Genomic DNA, 22,202 nt, shown 5'->3' on the forward strand with positions numbered 1-22,202 from the left:
TCCAGTTACCCACAAGTACATGCCTACCTGCTGGAATTCTAAGCACGTTTTGTATGAACGTGAAGCAAAGGCAAACACCGACTACATAATCCACCCAGATTAAATACTGACAAACGTTCTCTTTCACCACTTGTTAAATTGCCGTTTAGACCTAAATTATGTAATATTTAACTAGCCGTTTCAGAAGGCTAGTAGCTTAACATACTAGTAAATTATTTTGAACGGACAGACCAACACAAAAAATATTAGCAGTGACAGATAATTCCTTAAGTTAAAATACATTTTGAAAAATATAAATAGCGCAGTTGACATCTGATAATCACAATCTAATATCACATATTGCCATTAAAGGGACTGTCCTCATTTTGCTGTTATTGTAAAATGTTTACGAACAACATATCCTTTTTCGTGACTAAAGGAAACTATATATTAATGATTTTTCCTGTTTAGAATATTAGTATTTTCATAAACAAGGCTTAATGTTTGTTGTAGTTCAAACCGATTAAAGTTCACCTTCCAGAAATCTCGTAAGTACGAAAACTTATATATATTATGAAGTAAAATGAACAATGACTGCTACAAACTTTATAGCATACGGCCGCAAACACGTGGGATATATGACGACACTGGCATTCCAAAGGAAAAGAGTACTGCCTATTTAATATTTAATTATAGTCATCAAAAAGGCTGTTGGTTAGAAACATCTTACAATGGCTGCAAACTCACAGTGCCTTTAATATGGCTATATTGTTTTTTTTTCTAACCGGTGCCGTTATTTGTCAAGAAGGCCCACTTCCTAATGTGTCTTAGCAAAACATGCAGACAAGGTGCGACCAAGAATACGCGAACCGTAATTGGATATAACACAAACATAAAATGAAATAATTTCCATCTTAGTGCCTGGGGCATTGGTACATCAGAATGAAATATGACCGACATGGAAGTATATCAGTGCGCCTTTCAATCGGGGTGGGCAGTGTATAATTTTCATTTGGGGAGGCAGTATCTCCCTAGCCCCATCTACGTCTTCCAATGCCTATGATATTCTAGTGCATTTGCTAGTCATACCAAAAATGGAGATATCATAATAGGCATATGGCATACATCCAAGTTCAATCGCTAGTCTGATGACAATTATAACCGTGAACCTAACATGCTAAATCAATACATGTCCCCTATTAGGCCCCACAAATTGTTTTTTTCCCCCCAAGTTCAAAAGCCACAACTCTGTGAAAAAACGGAGTAAATTGCTATGAAAGTCAAACCTGATTGTTACAGTACATAATAAAGTTAGTTCAGCATTCCGAAAAACATATGTTCGTATCCCCTAAGTTCAAGAACCACAACTCTTTTTAAAATGGATAAATCGCCATGGAATTCTAACTTTATCTGCAACAGTACATGATAAAGCTATACAAAAAATATCAGATCAATATCTTGAGGCATTCCGAAAAAAAACAAAATTAATGTCCGTATCTCCTACGTTCAAGGGCCATAAATCTGTTTTAAAATGTGTAAATCGCCATGACAAGTCAAACTTGATCTGTAGCAGTTACAGTACATAATAAAGCTATACAAAAACAAATGTCAGCTCAATATTTTGAGGCATTGTGATAAAAATGTCCGGAAAACTACATATGGGGCAGACGGGCGTACAGACACAATAACCGTGACCAGATTAATGCCCTCCGTTTGAACAGATACGAGCCTAAATTTGATCCACAGTAGCAAACCTAATACTAATATTAAGAATGAGGAGTAACAAGATTAATTTTAATAAATTATTTATTTTCAGGTTTTTCATGACTATAATATTTTTGACTGTGCAACGACTGTGACTAAGGAAGACCGTTTAGTGTCTACCTGCCCTTTAAATTTTACTCTCGTATTACACATACGACATATATATCACAAGACAGGAAAAACTGATTTTAAGTAGGACAACTCTAAATTTGAATTTCCAGGCTTTTAACTTGTAAATGCGACTCGTGATTCATACATTATAAAAAAAGTAATCCCCAAAAGCTGATGGGGAATGACAAGTGTGTGGCACAGATAGCCACACGAGACAAGTACCTATCGCGGTTGGAGAGACAAAGACTAGGAAGTGGAGGTGGACAGCGAAAGAAGTTGAAAGATACGGTAAGTTGGCAGATCGGGGGGAAATTGAGATGGAATTCAAAGCATTAAAAAGGAAAGGGGGCAGTGGGATAAAAAAGAGAAAAGATTAGCTACAGAACTTATGTGAGTTGTCATTAATTTTGTTCCATCACGTGATTACAGGTTTTACACTAGCAGAAAGCAACCACTGCATAATGTGTTTTTTGTTCGCTTTTATAATACGAGAAAATATTTTAAAGTTTGTTTTTCTTTCTCCGACGATAATCAGAAAATTAGTTCTGTGTCCTGAAAGACGGACATCTAAACATACTAAATACGTTTTCGATGAACACGAAATTGATTTTAACAATAATTATACTAATGTAATTTGAAAGTTTAATGCACGTTATTGATTTTAAGTCAGACAGGAAGGAAGGAATGTTTTATTTAACGACACACTTAAAACATTATAATTACGGTTATGTGGCGTCTGATCCAGGATTTTTTCATAGAGGGAACCAAAACCCGTAGTTCAATATAATGGGACCGTTGATATCTACAACCGCTTTGCAGTTGAATCTGTTACATAATTTAGTTACGTTTTAATATAATTGTATGTCACATCCTTAATGAATTAAAATGTAATGAAATTTTAGTGAAAATACATGTTCGACTTCAGACCACTTAGTCAGACTTAAAAGCAAATGTGTACCAAGTCAAGTCTGTCCCGGGTCTGCCTCTGGCTATCCAGAATCGGGACCCGGGACAGACATGCTCGAAACTTTTGTGGTATATAAGCATGTTAAAATTACCCGCAACCGCAACCAAGTCAAGAGTCAAATGCTAAAATTATCATATATTTCTGCCAATGGAGAGGTTATTTAAAACAAAATAAGAAACAATGAAGTAATCCTTTGATTACAGAATATGAATTTTGAATAGGTATCGAATTTTTTGAAAATGTCGATGAAACATTTTCTGCCCACTGTGTCCGTGATATTATTGGAATCTTACGATACAACCAGAAAAACTAAATTTTATGTCAGCAAGGTTTAACTGTTTACAAATCCCACTTTCTTCTCCAATCAAAGTAGTGAACGACAGCGGAGTAATTTTTAAGGGAAAAACAACTAAGAAAATATTCGGCGAGGTCTGAAATGGGGAATAACCAACCTCGGGGGTGTCGGAGATAAGGCTGGCAACTACTCGGTTCGATGATCATAGAGCCTGGTGCATGTACAGACATTTCCTTTTGGTTTCTACGCTAATGCTGATGCATAGCTTCTGTACTCACTTCAGTGGACTTTGTTTGAATTAGTTTTCCTTCTCCTAGGGAGTTTTCTTACTAGGATTCTGAGCTTCTCCAGCTCAGTTTTAATTTTGAAGTCTTTCTTGACTCACATCATCCGTCTGGCCAGTCCATATTAGTCTAGTCTCTACCCTTTGGCCAGTCCAGTTTGGGTGACCCTACCAGGAGCTGAAGCTCCAGCTGGCATAGCTCTCCCGAGTCATTGAAACGTGCAAACCATCTCACCACCCAGTATCGGCTCCCATCCAGAGCAGGTTTTAATGACTAAGACCACTACGCCCTCTTTTCTCTAACCACTAACCTACTGTCCTGGACAGACAACCTAGATAGCTGATGTGTGGCCAGGAAAGCGTGTTCGAACCGTAACTGGATTATAAGCATGAAAATAAGTTAAAGAAAGAAAGAAAGAAAGAAAGAATGTCGGACTCCATTTTTCAGTTTAAGCTTCAGATCAGCAGGGAACCCATTCAATAGTCGGTGCATTTATTTGCATCATGGACAGTATCTGGTATTGATCACCAAGTTGGTTCAGACTATTTCTTGCTATGCAACCCCACTCTACTAATACTAGGGAGAGAGCCGGTTTATTCTAGTAACACATGCAGCATGTGCTATGGTCCCCGCTGTGATGTGTACATTTATTTCCCCCAGGTCATTCCCCCCCTCCCCCAAGGAGGTTGCAACAAATATATTCTGGGAAGCTCCCCCACCCCCACCCCGTTATTTGTGCTACAGCCCCTGCAAATCCTTAAACCGGCTCTGACTAGGGATAAGAATGACGGACTACAAATCAGGAAAACTTTGCAGGGTCTTGAAAAGTGAGGAGTTACTTTATACCAAACAACAAATTTCACAAAAACTAGGAGGAACAAAAACTAATGTGGGATTTGTTTGCTGCTAGCCACTGAAGGAGCTCTATGCTACAGCTTGTTGTGGCCTCTTCCCAATCAACATACAGAATTATACACCAGTTGCTACAATAGAACCCGCAATACCCATGTGTCAAAAGTGTTAAGTAACCTGCCAGCCGTTTGGGGACACTTGATGCCGATGATTAGACAACCGATTTTGTTAGCCTGTTGGATAAGGATGATGCCTTTTGACTTGTGAATTTCTTTAGGTTTCAGATTTGGATTCATCAAAAGTGGCTGACTTTGAATTTTTTGTGTGTGGAATCTCCAAGTACCAACTGGGAATTTTGAAAAGAAAAGAAAATGAAAAAGAAAATCCAAACCAGTAATTCTACAGATAACACTATATATTAACTGTCGTACCAAACATTCCACTTTAAAAGATGATAAAAATATGGATTGTGTGGTGTCACCCCCTTCCCCCAGACATTGTTCTTATGGGCCTGTTATGTAATAATATGTTTCAACACAAATTCTTACACACCCGTTAGTCGAAAAAGATGTTAAAGGGACATTCCTGAGTTTGCTGCACTTTTTAAGATGTTATCGACTAACAGTCTTTTTAACGATTGTAATTACATATCAAATATATTTTTCTGCATAAAATATTACCCCCAGTAGTGGCTGTATATTAAACGTGTTTCTGATCGTTCTAATATTAGTACTAGGTTAAATTTCATTTTATTTCCAAAAATATGTACGAAATTATTTGAAGACAAAATCCAGTTTGGGCTTCTTACAAATATTAAAACGACCAGAAACACACTGAATATACAAACACTGATATTCTAAACAAGAAAATATGTTTAATATGCAAGTTTAATCGTAGAAATATTAGTCGGAAACATCTCACAATGCAGCAAACTCAGGAATGTCCCTTTAAAATTTGCTTAAAACCTGGCTTTTGAGGATATTTAAGAAATAGAATACTACATTTGCGTCCATTAAGATACCATTTATTTTACAACTTGTTTAAAAACAGTCTCCAACTCGCTTTTGCTCATTAAATACATTTTAAAATAAATGGTATCTAACGGCTACTCGTGTATTATTATCTATTTATCCATCTCTTCTGACATTAATCAAGAAAAAAAGAAGAAAATTGAAACCAATTTTTTTTTCTTGACTTTTCATGATCCCAACTCAAAATCTCAAGCATCCAGATCTGTAAAATGACAACTATGAATTCCATGACTTTCCATGATGTACATAAACTCTGTCATATGCCCTAGTACCGATCAGTTCACAAAATGTTTGCATGCTTTCTATACCCAATATTAGTGAATACAACAAACCATGCAAAAGTCAAAACATTTAATAATGACCGGTCAGCCATTTTTTTCTTATATATATTATATTTTAAAAACCACACCTAATATAGGTGAAAAATGTACCACAAATAAAGAACATTTATAGTACATAATCTAGTTCAAATGTTATAAATGGTATTATGTGATTTAAAAAAACCCATTTGTAACTGCTTGAATCTCAAATTAGCACCACTTTCAGCAATGCTAAAAAACTAAGTAAATTGTTTCAGCTGTTTTCTTTGTTTAAAATTAATAAACTAACTATTTATGGCATGTATTAATAATAATGGATCGGTGAATGTTATTATTTATTGAAATAGATGCAGACATTTTTAAAAAGGTTGGTTTTTTTGTAAAACTTTGAGAAGTTTCTTATTCAACTAGACATAGAAAAAGATTAACTGTAGAATGGCGATTCATACAATGTATAAAGTGGTTTTATCTTTCCAGGAACATCAATTCTTAAAGCCGCACACCCTAATTCCATCCAGCGAAAATAAATTATAATTTGGTTAATCTACAAACCTGTAACACACTTAGATCACGTTTGTAACGTTTTGTATTGAGATACTTACTTGTCTGAACTTTATTGTTACTGAAAATGTTCACGAACTGAAGAAAAATCTCACAAATGAACAACAACAAATGATGTTGATCACGCGAACCGTGCACGAGAAAACAAACCAACCAAAATTATAACGGTCACATGGTATACCAACGTCTGACATTGAAATGGAAATATCCCGTCTAAAAATAGATTAGACCTTGTCTGCTCAACGTTTTTTTCTCAAACGTGCACCCGTTTTCAGAAATACGAAAAATGCATTTTGTGGTATTACAAACACCAGGATTACCAAAAAACACTTCAGGTGAATGGAAATGTATATTCTAAATAATAAACGGTAAGTAAAGTGCAATTTTATTTGTGAAAAAATGGGTTTAATAGCGAAAAACAACACCGTAATGGTTAACAACTAGCCATAACTAGGGTGTGTCCCTTTAAAAGATGTCGGATGTCCACACAGTAACAAATTACCTCACACTTTAATGCAGACATGAACAAAGACAACACACATTTTACAAAAACTAAAAGAATGTTTTGTGGTATGAAGTTGAAAATATCGTCATCAAGCCACTTGTGTGCTAGTATTGAACAGCGATTGCTCCCTTCTTTCAGTAAAACAAATTACAACAAAAACTTAACAGGTTTTAAATCTACTAAAGTGATGGACAATAAATTACCGGTGGTGGTCTTGGTACCAATTCCCCCCCCCCCCCCCCCATTAAATTCCAGTTTAAAGCAACATTATTTTAGGTACATTATTATTATTATTATATTATTATAAAACGTTTTAACAAGGAAAAATAATTTCTACCCCCTCCCTCATATTAGTACAAATCTTATATTCAGGATTTATATTTATTCTTTACTGGTCATGAATCAAAATAAATTATCACTCAGTAATAATATTTAGAAAACTGCACAATCCATTTACTTTTTACATTTTGTTGATAAAAATCTGAAATTTGCTTAACCCTCTCCCTCCCCTAAGAAAGAATATTGGTAATACATCAACTCTGAATAACGGAATGGAAAACAGTCTGTCCCAGTAATTCATAGACAATATATCAATCACATCGACCCTAAGACCATATTGCCTGACAAAAAGAAGACAGATACACAGATTTAAATAAATTGTCAAAATTGTCCGTGGTCAAAAAAGCCTTGAAGAAAACCCAAACACTTGATTCATTCTCTGCCAGTAATTGATTTTCCAGCCCTCCAGTGTATTGTCATACTCTTTCTCCGGAACTCCAGTTTGTGTTAAATGTAGAACAGTACAGTCATCTTTTTGTTCTAGTTCCATTGTCACTTGGGAATAATGCTCTGCGGGCCACGATTTTAACCGCCACTTCTGAACAATTTTCTTATCTGGTATCTGAAAATGTAAAGTTAATCCACTTTAATATGAGAAAGTCATGCCAGGTAAAATGAAATGAAAGGCAATGTCATGTAATTACATCCCAGGAATAACTGGCTCAAATATATGTGTGCATATTAAATTAATACTAATCATTGGGAATCGGTTGGCAGTGCACGATTTTGGTTTAAAAAATTAAAAGTGCCATAAAGACTCCGTTTGCAAATCTTGACATCCTGCCTCCAATCTAGTGAGCCCAACTACGCATCTCCAATACAAAAGAAGATACTCTAAACAAATTATTTGATTTTATTTGTTGTGGGGAGGGGGGAATATAACACTGTTCTTAGCTATGTATGATGTACATCTATATATGTCAGGGATAGCTCTAGGTGAGCAGAAAAATTTGCCAAATCATCTTAAAAAAAAATGAAAGAAAGAAATGTTTTATTTAACGATGCACTCAACACATTTTATTTAGTTATATGGCGTCAGACATATGGTTAAGGACCACACAGATTTTGAGAAGAAACCCGCTGTCGCCACAACATGGGCTACTCTTCCGATTAGCAGCAAGGGATCTTTTATTTGCGCTTCCCACAGGCAGGATAGCACAAACCATGGCCTTTGTTGAACCAGTTATGGATCACTGGTCGGTGCAAGTGGTTTACACCTACCCACTGAGCCTTGCGGAGCACTCACTCAGGGTTTGGAGTCGGTATCTAGATTAAAAATCCCATGCCTCGACTGGGATCCAAACCCAGTACCTACCAGCCTGTAGACCGATGGCCTGCCACTACGCCACCGAGGCTGGTACCAAATCATCTAATTAAAATTAAAAAACCCAGTTATTTTCTAATAAAATAGCAATTATTACATAAAATTTATTCGCCAAATTAAAATAAAATTTGCCAATTGTTTTTAAACTTCGCAATTGGAGAATTTGGCGAGTGTCAAAGCTAGCCCTGTATGCATTTCTATCAGTTTTGATAAATATATAATTATTTGTGAAACTGTTTTTTTATTTTTGTTACTAATAGTTTCATTTAAATAAATCGATGTATAATTAAAGGAGACCGGACACCAAACCATATATATGGCGTAATGAATTGTTTGCCGTCATAAACCACAACACGCAACAACCGCGCTCCCCTTATTGACTAAGTTAAGCGTGCCAGTCTTGGTTGGGGTTTTTTTTTTGCCGATCTCCGATGTTTGCCGGAAATTGTCGACAATTGATGAGCTAGACCCGTGACGTCATCGATGAGAGGAAAACTAAAGAAACTACCAAGCAGCATGGTCGAACTTAGTGATTCGAGTGACGAAGAATTGTGTCCAGCTTGTGCTAATGGCATCAAACCGTATCAGTTTGAACCACTTATCAGAGACTTTGACATCAGTGGATATTCCAATCTGTAAATAATCTTTTGTTATAAATGGTTTTGAGACTACGGTTTGTCATGCTGGCAAGTCAGAGAGTCTCATATGATTTTGCAAGCCTCAAGCTCACTCTCTCCTTTAAATCACACACTGGTTGGCATTTCATCATCGATTATCAGGTAACCTAAATAAAAGTTATTTGTTTTTAAAGGATGAGCTAAAAGATTGAAGTAGGGTTCCTACAGGACAGGATTCAAAACAAAGCAACAACAAATTGTATAAATACATCATCAAAGAATTAGTTTTTGTGTTTTTTAAAGCATATAAAACCTTACCAACTCTACAAATTCTCCAGTTACATAACCGTTCATCAATGAGAAGCGGGATCCCTTTGCAGCATCTATAACAGCTGTACAACCCGTAAATGCTTCTATCATCTAAAGTAGTGAGAAATAAAAACAAAGTGTTAGTGAGAAGGATTCAAAACTACAGCAGCAATCAGCATGGCATTTGACAATCCATATTTAATATTAAAATAGCAACCAGCATCTTATCTCATTAATTCTCGTTCCAGCCTGTGCACCATGACTGGTACATCAAAGACTATCCTGTCTATGGGATGGTGCATATAAAATATCCCTTGCTACTAATGGAAAAATGTAGCAGATTTCCTCTCTAAGACTATGTCAAAATTACCAAATGTTTGACATCCAATAGCCGATTATTAATAAATCCATGTGCTCTAGTGGTGTTGTTAAACAAAACAAACTAACTTATCTCATTAAATAATCAATATATTTACTCGAGTCTAATCATTAATACAGGTAATTTGTGTATGTATATATATTCTTTTACAAAGCCTAATTGGCTATAGAGGTAACAATTATTCAAAAGCAGACAAATTAACAAAACAATCAATGCTAGAAAAACTTCGGACAAAACAGCTAGAAATTCCAAGAAGAAAAAACAAAAATCATTTGTATGTAAAATTAGACAATTCAGGTCCCTATTTTTTTTAATGTCATATTACAATTTTTAATGCAAACAATGTTCAGTTACTGAATAAAATTTGTATAAAATGATTCCAACAATTTAAAACATGTTTAAAATGTGTTTTACAACACAATAACAAACATTTATTTTAAAATGAAAAAGATAAAATTTACAATGCTTACCCCTTTGTCTGTTAGTGCACGATATAGATCTGATGCCTGGCACTTAAATTCTTCTTTTGAAGTTAATTTCTTGGTGCGTATTCGAACACCAAGGTTCTCTATCTGTTGTGAACATCCATCAACGACTTTATTCAATTGTTTCTTAGCCAAATTCTAGACAAAAATACAAAGAAAGATTTTTTTTTTAAATCTTCAAATATTAACAAATCTGCAGAATACATATACAACACAGGGAATGTATAATTTCTAACAAAATCCACTAGCTATGGGATCAGTGATTTAAAACATTTACTAGCCATGATTAAAATTCACTAGCCCTATTTTACTCAATACAATTTTACTAACAGTAATAATCAGATATGTTACATAAAGAGGGAGATAGCAATTAAAAACACTAAGATTGTGGGGTGGCATTGGGGGCAGGATATACATATTTATAAAATATACTTAAATGCAGCATTTGACAACTTTTTATTTTCACTAGCCGTCGGGCATTGAATATCACTAGCCATGGGAGTGGGGCTACCATAATCTAGAAACCCTGCAACACCTCACAGAAAGTACAAGACTGGATTTCAGTCAATAAAACTGCAATATTTAAAAGAATCTGTGCACACATGATAAATAATTATGAATGACCCCAACATTTGTTTTCTAAATCATCCCCATTAAAACAATTTAGCAAACTTATCCTGAATTTGATGCTAGGCAACTTTCTTAAGTCAATTTTATTTTAAGAAGTTATATTAAGTGGACTGCAGATTTGCAAATAAACATGCTATAAATAAGACATTTGCTATATTAATAATTAAGCAAAAGGGGAAAATAATAAGATATGGTAACAACTGTAACAGATAATTCAAAAATAATATACCTCTTTTTGATCTTTGTTTGGTTTTGTTGCTGATTCTTTTGAATTCTTTGAAGGTAGAATTATTCCCTGACCAAATTCTGAAAAATAAAGAACATCAGCAATATAATTCATAAAAAATGAAGTTTAAAATTGGACCAGCATAAATCAATTTGAATTTTCTTAACCTTTTAATAAATCACTATGAACCAACTTTGTTTGACTATTTTTAGCCTCAAGTTATTAATACATATTTTTAAAACTTAAACTAACATGTGCACCCACACAGTGTTCGAAATAAGCACTTGTTCATTTGTCCTGACAAGTGAAAATCTGCTCGGCCAAACGAAATGTACCTTGGTGGTTGTCCAGTGGACAAGTAAAAGAAGTTCAAAGAAGTTTCATTTTAAGCAATGAAAACCATCGTCCTTGTACTTGAATAAAACAAATTATTTATTTTGACAGATAAAAATATTCTTGGACAAGTAGATTTATAGATGGATTTGTCCGGTGGACTAGTGAAAAATTCTGCTTATTTCTATCACTGCCACACTCACACACCTCAACTTATATAGATATATGATCTAGGAAGAAAAATTCTGCTTATTTCTATCACTGCCACACTCACACACCTCAACTTGTATAGATATATGATCTAGGCAGAAGTCAGGCAATTTGATGAAAAAGAAACAAAAATGTCCATTTTGTTTTTAGAAAATTGTTATTTAAATTAAAACTACATATAATGGCAGTTTCTGTGACTATGTAATTGGCTTATCTCTTTTCAGTGTTTCTTTTATGATAATACATTTATAAATACACTGACTTTGATAGACTGGCATATCTACATGTATGGCTTTGTTTTAAAGTGGATTTTGCTTTTGCGACGTCAAATTAATATGTAGAAGGTCAGGGGTAAACCATGGCACATGCTGAATTGCTGTTGTAATATGTGAACACTGGGTCTGCATTAATAAATATGTAAGTACAAACAGGGCTTCTAGATTATGGTAGTCCCACCCCAATGGCTCATGATATTTAATGATGGGCTAGTAAATACCTACCATCACCATGCCTGATGGCTAGCGATTTTTTTTGGGTCAAATGCTGCATTTGTCTATTTTGTAAATGTGAATATCCTGCCCCTTCCCTCAAATCTAAGGGTTTTTAAGCTCCATATCCTTCATTAGGTGACCTATCCAATTATTTCTATTAGTAAAATTGTATTTACTTTTAGGCTAGTGAATTTTTAATCATGGCTAGTAAAAAAAATGTAATTACTGATCCCATGGCTAGTGGAATTTTAAAAAACATTCTAGAAGCCTTGACAATTTGTTTTTTAAAACTTAGGTTAATTAATAGAAGAAAAAAATCCTACCTACCTACCCTATATTTTTTCAAGGATGAAACACATATACAGTGGACTCTGTCTAAACCGGATTCTGTGTAATCCGGATCTCTGCGTAAACCGGTCCATTTCTAAAGCCCCGTCCAGCTACCGTTTATCTCTTAGGTATAAATCTCTGCCTAATCCGTACTCGGTCTACTCCGGACTCAGATCAAAAATCAAGATCGAAAGAACCGTTCATGCATTAATTACCTCTGTCTACACCGGATTGGGATTTGACTGAACGACAGGCTGCTTAATTAGTAGAACAATGATCGTCACTTGCCGAGTAATCAGGACACCGTCGCAAGATCAAATACAAAATGTAATCACACTCGTGTGAAGTTTACTCTTATTGCAGTAGGCCGTTAGATCTGGATTTTGTATTCAAATAATTTCGTACATACGAATAAATAATGTTTTAGGAAATAAAATGAAATTTAACCTAGTACAAATATTAGAACGACCAAAAACACGTTTAATATGCAGCTGCTAATATTTTATGCAGAAAAATATATTTGATATGTAATTACAATCGTTAAAAAGTCTCTGTTCGTGGACAACATCTTAAAAAATTGCAGCAAACTCAGGAATGTCCCTTTGGGTATATTTTTTGTCTGTGAAATAATCGATTGCAAGTTTGACTTGTATGACTGTGTTTCCCAACCATCCATGGGTTCAAATGTCATTGTTTATCCCGAGTTGTCGATCAGTCAAGAACCATAACTCTGGATGAACTCCGTCTAAACCGGTCCTCTATGTAAACCGGACTATTTCGATGGTACGAAGTGAGTCCGGTTTAGACAGAGTCCACTGTATATATTTTTTTAGGCCTTATCCACATACTAGTATATGCATCAACATGAGCACATAAACCATACACTGGTAGCATAGCATAATGCCAGTGTATGCTTTTTAGCCAAACTAATTTTATATGGAGGATTTTAGCCAGTTGATGGCTATTGGGATATTCATGCCAGTCCAATCGGGGGATGTGGGGTGAGGGGTGGCATGAGTAAAGGTAATAAAACGTTAGAGTTGTGGTCAGTGTTTAAAAAGAAAATAGTATGATTACCTTCTTTAAGTCCCTTGATGTATTTAGCAGCTTGTTGCCTGATGACCTCAATCCCTTTCTTTCTCATTATTTCCTTCACTTGAAATGCCTCGTCAGATGTTTTCTCACAGGACACCTCCAACTGAAACAGTACAATGTATGCCCAGATTACTTTTCTATTTTTATCTCATCTCCAATTTGAGGTTCATACATATCAACCAAATTCCATAACTTTCAACAACTTTTTAGTGGCCTTTTTTGCATGATCTTTTTAAGGATTTTTGTTGAAGAATAAACAGACTAATAATTTTATGTTTTTATGGGAATTGTAAGTCTCTTCTTAAGTTATTTTAAATGGGAAAAATTTAAATATCAACCAGTTTGCTTTTTTAAAAATGCCTTTTCATTTGAAAAAGTCCTCAAGGATTACTGATGACCTAAACTTCCGAGTTCACACAAAATTATGACCACTTCACTGCCTTACAACAAATTGGAATGTACTAGGTATTATCCTGTTAAAAACATGTTGAAAAAAGTTGAATTTAAAAATGTTTTACAGGTGACAAGCTGTAAGGGGATACAACTGCTTTCAAAATAATCTTACCAAAATCCATAACATAAAAAAACAAAAACATTAAAAGGGTCACTTAAAGCAGTTTTATTACATCATTTTACTTACTTCTATTTCATCAGCATCATGCTCTTCACTTAAATTTGGGATCTCAAATGTTCCCTTGTATTTTTTATCACTTCCATTTAACATGCCTGCAAAATACCTTTTATCGGTGAACAAATGATGACTGCCAATTATTTCCACATTATTGTATCTAATGCCACAATAATAAAACCTAAATAAGTTTCAGAAATAAAAATTAAGTGTTTAAACTATTATTTAAAAAGGCATGAACATTATTAGAGTTCCATATATATAATACACATTAATTAGACTGTATTTCTAGCCATTTTAAAATGATGTACAACTCCTGTTATTTACTGACCATGCAAATGTATACACATTTGATTGTTATAAATGTATAAAGATAAAAGAAAACAAGACAATCCTAATAATAAAATTGTATAAACATTTTAATGATACACTTGTGTTTTAATTAAAAAAACAAAACAAAACAAAAGTACTAAAAAGGAAGCTTGTTTTAAAGTCTAAATGCATTTAAATTTCTTACCAGACCATTCTCCTTTTATGATCCACTCATAAAAAAATATTAATTTTCCTTTCCGGTTATTAGCTGTAGCTTCTCCTTCAACTTTTGAAAGCTCCTTTATTTCACACACACCTATAAGTTACAATACAAAACAGAAAAAAAAAGATGAAATGTGTAGGTTACATTTCTTTTATGCACGTTTTATCCAACAAATTGCAGTACATACTAAATAAAAAATCAAAAAAATCAACATAAATTCCAAATAAATAAGGCCTCTATAATAGTATAATAATAAATTAAACATGTGTAATTACCTTGTTTATCATCAATAACAAGACCTTGAAACAGTTCCTTTATTTTGTCTCGACTCCAAGGTGTTGCATTTTTTTCCACCCTAATAAAACAAAAGAACATTGGAACTGTAATCAACTGTTCTTAAATATCTAGGAGGATCAATATACATATATCAAATACACAACAATCCAAACAACACTATAGAAGATAGACTTTCAAAATGTTCAATGTTAAATTTGATATTTAAACTTATAAAATTAAATAAAAGACTTTCAAAATATCTATTAGTTTGTGAAGACTGACCCAGGTGATCACTGTACCTGTGATATTTCCCATCATTAAGTTAAAAGTTTATTTTGTTTAACAACACCATTAGATCCCATCGATTTATTAATCATTGGCTACTGGATGTTAAACATTTGGTCAATCTAATTAAAATTAGCTCCACTATTACATGTGGATCTAAAAATATCGGGCGAGTCTATTTTAAGACAGCCAGTTGGAGTCTTCTCATGTCCACCAATTAAAACATGTTTTACTTGCAGAAACATTAGTGGATGCTAATTTTGAGCTCCAACTGGCTGTCTTAATTAGATTGACATTTGGTAATTTTGAAATATTATGTTGTCAATGTCCCTAACTACATTTTGCTGCCAACTCTGTTCAGTTTGTTTTCTCATGCACAGTTCGCACAATCAACATCCGATTTGTTGTTGTCTGCATGTTATTCATCTGTGAGGTTTTTCTTGACAGTTCAGGAACATTTTCATTGACAATAAAGTTCAAACAATTAAGTATCTAAATACAAAACTTTACAAACATCTAAAACCATTAATTTTACTAAATCGTTTTTGTTTATTCCTTAAAATTACCGATATTGGGACCACAGGACTCGTAGAAATTGACTTAAAATGGAGGAAGGTGAAATAACATTTGGTGTGTATTACATGACCTCACACGTGCCAGATCAACAAAGCCAAATCATTTTAATTTTTATGACTTTTAAGCTCCCTGTTGTGTTTTCAATTATTATATTCGATCTGAAAAAAGTATGCTACATTTTTGTGCCTCTACTGTAATGAATGGAATTCATAATCCATTCATAACATTGTAAATAATTTCGAGTGTATAAATTGTGTTAATTAAGAATCAAATTCATTTAAAATATGACATTATACAAACTATTCACTGGTATTAATGTAATGCCTATCAGTATTGACAAAGTATTAGCGATGGGTGTTGGTAAACACGGTCCAGACCATAACACTTGACAAACTGAATTTTTCGTTTAAAAAAAATATTAAACAAAGTGTTCATCAACTGTGCATAGTTAAGAAACATATATTTTTTAATGTAGTGGCCTTAAAAATTGAAAATGATGAACCACACATGCGCGGTACGATACTTTTTGCAAACGCATGTACCTGAACAGAGTTAGAAACTTTGCACTCTTTCCCATTTACTGGACGGTGCTTCATTTTTGTTTACTAGAATGGATTTGTTTTACGTACACAGTTGATTTTTTACGTCAAACAATTGTAATCTATTTTGTTTCACATAATTATCGTTGTTGAAAAATAAAGAATAGTATTTCTGTAAATATCAGATTCGTGTTTTTGTCATTAGGTGAACACAGTTTGGGATATCGCCAGGGTTAAAAATTAACAGTCACCCGGTTGCCCATGGCGACCTTTATTGGCTATGGGAGACTAACAATTTTACAAAGGTAATCCGTTAGGCGACCATCGATATTAAGGTCTGGCAATTAATTAGCTTACATTATTCTGGGAAAAAATCAAAATATATCTTGTAAGTTTTAACTCACACTAACGTGAGCGCATGCGCATATATACAAATAACAATTATCTTTTCCATTACTACAGACCAGGGCTTATTCCAAAGGTCAGTTAACTGATTGTTGTTGTCGATATTGTTTTAAATTTAAGCGATTTGCATTAAATAAAAACATATCAGATCTAAGTCTTGACACCAAGACTTACATAATGACGTAACTGTAAAAATATTACTGTAATAAACAAGTACACCGTTATGCTATATAATATAGTAACCAAGTGCATCATATTTTTGGGGTAAAATGTTGGGTTTTTTTGTTAACAGATTTATTTTTCTTTTGGTATTTATTTTATTAGTAGCCTATACTGTAGCATTTACAATATCCAAATTAAAGGCACACGTGTGCATGTTTTGTCCTTTCCAGGGGAAATCCGATACTGGAGATTGTACCCCTTCTTGCATTGCCACAAAGGACTGTCACCTCGAGACTAGGTTTATATACTAAAGCACACGCACTTCTACCTGTATTCTCTCTGTACTGCATTATTTGTTTTTACTTCAGAGACAGTGCAAGTATACCTCGGCTGTTCTAGCATTTTGTTTTCACCCCTGTATTAAAAATGAGATTTAATCATCATAATTTAATGGTAATTTGTAAAGAATTCTTTTTATTTATACTGGATTTCTTTCTCTTTTTTTCCCAAAAAATGTTGAGTTGGTATGAGTTTAAAACTTAATAACATTTTTTTATATGAATTTTAACTGTATTCATTATGAAGTTACATGCCAATTCATCGCAGACTATATACGGTGAGCACATGATTAATATTCAACAGTATATTGTAGTTTTGATTTATAGTACAATGTGATAATTGGAGGGCTAGTTGAACTTGAGAAGGGCCAGTAAGATTTGTTTTCAGCTGGCCCTTCTGGTGACCATGATTTTCATATTAATTTTCAACCCTGATCGATGGTAGTCTTAGAGAAGAAACCTATTACATTTGTACATTCGTAGCAAGGGATCTTTTATATGCACCATCTCACAGACAGGGAAGCACATACCATGGACCTTTGATATATTGTCAACGTCCCTAACTGCGTTATGCTTCAAATTCCGTTCACTTTGTTTTCTCATGCACGGTTCGCGCAAACAACATCCGATTTGTTGTCATCGGCATGTCGTTCATTTATGAGGTTTTTCTTCACAGTTCAGGAACATTTTTATAAATAATAAAGTTGAGAAAAGTCAGTATCTAAATACAAAACTTTACAAACCCCTAAAACCATTAATATTACTAAGTCATTTTTATTTATTCCTTAAAATTACCGATATCGGGTCCACATGACTCGTAGAAATTGACTTAAAATGGAGAAAGATGAATTAACTTTCAGTACGTGTCACATGACCTCACACACGTGCCAGATCAACAAGGCCAAAGAATTTAATTTTTACGATATTTAAGACCCCTGTTAGAATTTGTTTTCAATTATTATATTCGATCTGCAAAAGATATGCTACATTTTAGTGCCTCTATTGTAGTGAATAGTATTCATAATCCATTCATAACAGTTGTAAATAATTTTGAGTATATAAATTGTGTTAATTTAGAATCAATTCATTAAAAAAATTATATTTTACAAACTACTCGCAGGTATGAACGTAATGCCTATCAGTATTGACATCAAGTGTGATCGATGTGTTGATAAAATGAGAACCAGGGCCAGAACGCTTGATAAATTTAATTTTTCCTTTAAATTTTTTTATAAATTAAGTGTTCGGCAACTGTACATAATTAAGAAACATATATTTGTTCATCGTACCGTCATATAAATTCGAACATCATATGTTTTCGAACAGCTCATTTATATGCAATTTTCCACGTGCATACTGAAGGTGTGACGTCAACAAACATCGCAGATTGACAAGAGGTTGTGCATCGTTCACCACAAAAATGTTGCGCATAAAACTTGCTTGTGTAAGTATGGCAATTAATTTATTAAAAAATAATGTTAATGAATCACTGTCCAAGTTTTGGGTACATACCATCATGTAAATACAAACGTAGCACTTTACTGCATTGGCTATATCTGCACTCGATCTGCCGTCTGCTTTGTTTATATCCATATTGAATACGTCATTCACTGTAAAGGGAAATAAATCTGATTCTTTTAGAAAAATATGGAAGCCTGTTTAGACCAATTCTTATTAATGTCTGCGAGACTTTACAATGTTCCTTTTTGAAAGGTAAGTGTTCCTTTTTGTTTTTTAGACTACTTCTCGCACTGAGAGATCCAGATACTGTCAATACACCCAAGAAAATATGTCTAAGGCATATTCTGCTGTAATAGACGATCAAATAGACATACGTAAGGCTGCCAAAATATTTTCAGTCCCAGTTAAAACTCTGTATGACTGCTGTAGAGGGAGGATTGACGTGTCATGTAACAAATCTGGACCTCAAACCTTGTTATCTAAGGATGAAGAAGCTAAACTTGTTGCTCACATCCAAGACATGGCTGCATATGGATATGGCTACACAAGAGAGGATGTTACAACCATTGCTACCGATCTTGCAAGTTATCTTGGAAAGAAATCGGTAAATGATAAGCCATTTTCACTTCAGTGGTTTTACAGTTTTTTGAAGAGCCAGCATTAAAAGTTTACAAACCACGGTCACTTGACATTATGAGAGCCAAAGCTACATCTGAAGAAACTGTCACCAATTACTACAGTCGTCTAGAAGCAATATTGGACCAGTATAATTTGAAGGACAACCCAGAACGAATTTACAACCTTGATGAAAAGGGTCTCATGGAAAACCACACACCACCGTGTGTTGTTGGCTCTACTGGTCAAGTCCCAGTTGCTGTTACGCTGTCTAGATCCAGTACCACGACTGTGATAGGATGCGGCAATGCTATTGGTAACACCATCCTACCGTATTTCATTTTCAAGGGTCAACGTATGCGAGAAGAGTTATTGGAGGGTTGTTTACCCGGTACTGCTGTGAACATCAGTGCATCGGGATGGTCAAACAGTGACATTTTTAAGAAATACCTCTCAGAGTACTTTGTCAAATACTGCATCAACCCCACTGCTGAGAAACCTATTCTGATTAAGTACGACAGCCACAAATCACACGTGTCTGTATCTCTTGGAGAATGGGCAAGAGAGAGACATATCATTTTGTTTGTGCTACCAGCACACCTCTCACCGCCAACAGCCGATGGATGTTGCTTGTTTTGGGCCGTTTGAAAAGATTTATTGCAACATGCGACACAAATATATTCGCAAACATGCTACACGAGGAGTAGACCTACATTCCATTTGCCGCCTGGGTTGTCGTGCATATGCAACGGCTCTAACATCTGTAAATCTTCAGTACTATAGTAGCTGGTCGAGCCATCACAGATGATGTTCTTTAAAAGATGAAGATCCATGAAGCATCACCCCCCCCCCCCCATCTAAGAAAAAGTCACTTGTAGCCACAACTGCCTTAATATCCAGTGTTGTGCCATGCACATCTGGCATTTCCAAATGACTCTGTCACTGCTAATAACGAGTCCGATTCAGAGAGTGATAATGACAACGAAGTATGTTGTCAGTGTCATTTATTCACCCCAGATGAAGTCAGGAACTCTGTATCATTGGTTTTTTGTATCCTGGGCTCAGTGTACACATCCACAATGTCAGCACTGGGTTCACTTAAAATACTGCACACCTGTGAAGGTTGTTCGAACACATGCTGAATTTTGGTGCCCGTCACAACAATTATGAAGAATGAATTTACAACGTTGTGTTACCACTTGTAAATAAGTTTATGTTGAAATTAACTAGTTTTAATTTTTTTCCAAGTTCGGAGATTTTGGAAAGTTATCTGTTGTCTGTTGACTGTGTTCAAATCGGCATACCATACATACACTTTGTTGTGCCGCTACGGAACAAGGTTTATTTATAGAAACTATCACGTGTTCGAAAACATATGACATAATTTCCTCACAGTATATCCAGACACGATGTCGGAAAAACGTTTCTGCTGCAACCAGTATTGTGTTTAATATCTATAATTCTGTCTGTTTCGTGGATTATATTCTAATGAACAGGTAAGAAAGATTATTTAGCTTTTAATTTAGAATTCATTACAGCAATCTGCAATATTTGCTTATTTGTTCGAAAACATATTATGGGAGGATAGTTGCCTTAAAAGTTAGAAATGTTTACCGGAGGGTGTTTCACTTTTATTTAATAGAATAGATTTGTTTTACGTCCACATTGTTGATTTTTTACGTTACTTGATTGCAATTTATTTTGTTTCACGTTATTGTAATTGAAAAATGTAGAATAGTATTTCCGTAAATATCGTATTCGTGTTTTTGTCGTTAGGACGTTAGTTTAGGACGTCGATGGTATCAGTCGTGGTGCCCAGCTGGAAGAAGAAATAACCTAATCATGGGACATCCGACGGGGATCGATCCTAGATCGACCGCGCTGTATCCCCCACTCCATCATTAACCTACATCCCACTCTTTCTAATCAACAGGTGAGGAACCTTTGCTCTTAGCAAATATTCCTGTCTGACTCTCAGACTGGTGTCTTGGACTTACCAATGCCAATTATTGACGTTTACCGCATCAGGCCTTTCCTCTACAATCCATCGTGGGTCTCCTTCTCCCCACTTCGCCATATCACCTTCTTTTTAAAAAAAATCTAGATTAACTATAACTGATGAATATATTTTAAAACATAAATCAGTTAAATGCAGTCAGCGTGGTCAGATAGACACAACACATTTTCTTTCTCGAAACTAGAATGTTCTTTTTGGTGCGCCATCTAGTGGTTAAAAGGAAGATTACTGTACGTTCAGAAAGCCAATAAATGCAAAAACGTTAGCGAATTAGTTGATTGGTTCCCGATGTGGTCATTCAGTTTAACACGAAGCGGATAAACCAGTGAAGCGAATGTCTACACTACTCTGTCTTGCTGAACGCATCTGAAATACAAGTAAACATAACGAGGTTTTACCAAAAGATAAAAGTAGCGGGAATTTCAAGTTCAAAAAAAGTACCCCCCCCCCCAACCCAAACCACAATAAAACAACAAATTTAAAATCAAAACATGTTTATAATAGTGGTGGTCATAGTGGTAGCGGGCAATTCTAATATTACGTAACGCTCGAGGGAGTGGGTGGGTGTAGATGCCACTTTCGTTATACATGTAACGTTACAGGGGTGGGTGGGTGTATTAACAGCGTTATGTAACGCACAGGGGTGAATGAGTGTATTAGCAGCGTTATGTTATGCACATTTTATTACTACATTTTTAAAAAACAGAATTCATAAACTGTCACTGCGACAATGTTTAATTATAGCTAATCATACCCACACAATATGGATCGTAATCGCAAAACAGTATGCTAAAATTATATTACTCATTGCATGGTTTGTTTGTGAATGAAAAGTGTGTCTGTGTGTGTGTGTGTGGGGGGGGGGGGGTGTCTCTAATCGTTACGTAATATTTTGGGGAAGTATGGGCCAGCGTTACGGAGCGTTACA

General features: G+C 34.8%; 1 protein-coding gene across 1 annotated transcript; it reads right to left on the reverse strand.

The window, feature by feature from the left end:
• Positions 1 to 6,540: 6,540 nt before the first annotated feature.
• Positions 6,541 to 21,462, reverse strand: LOC121371176 (activator of 90 kDa heat shock protein ATPase homolog 1-like). The gene is made up of 9 exons (XM_041496877.1): positions 21,255 to 21,462; positions 14,876 to 14,955; positions 14,583 to 14,693; positions 14,078 to 14,163; positions 13,420 to 13,540; positions 10,982 to 11,058; positions 10,108 to 10,260; positions 9,268 to 9,369; positions 6,541 to 7,570 (listed from the first exon to the last, which is right to left on the reverse strand). Exons 1-9 carry the CDS (start codon positions 21,332 to 21,334, stop codon positions 7,346 to 7,348), a joined length of 1,035 nt encoding a protein of 344 aa, XP_041352811.1. The 5' UTR covers positions 21,335 to 21,462; the 3' UTR covers positions 6,541 to 7,345.
• Positions 21,463 to 22,202: the final 740 nt, after the last annotated feature.

The sequence above is a fragment of the Gigantopelta aegis genome, chromosome 4 (assembly GCF_016097555.1).
Source record: "Gigantopelta aegis isolate Gae_Host chromosome 4, Gae_host_genome, whole genome shotgun sequence".
NCBI lineage: Eukaryota > Metazoa > Mollusca > Gastropoda > Neomphalida > Peltospiridae > Gigantopelta > Gigantopelta aegis.

Coding starts and splice junctions, on each gene's coding strand:
- LOC121371176 (XM_041496877.1), bottom strand. CDS start 21,334: ATGGCGAAGTGGGGAGAAGGAGACCCACGATGGATTGTAGAGGAAAGG. Junction 14,164..14,582: donor CATAAAAGGAGAATGGTCTG/GTAAGAAATTTA, acceptor GGTATTTTGCAG/GCATGTTAAATGGAAGTGAT. Junction 9,370..10,107: donor GTGCACTAACAGACAAAGGG/GTAAGCATTGTA, acceptor TCACTACTTTAG/ATGATAGAAGCATTTACGGG.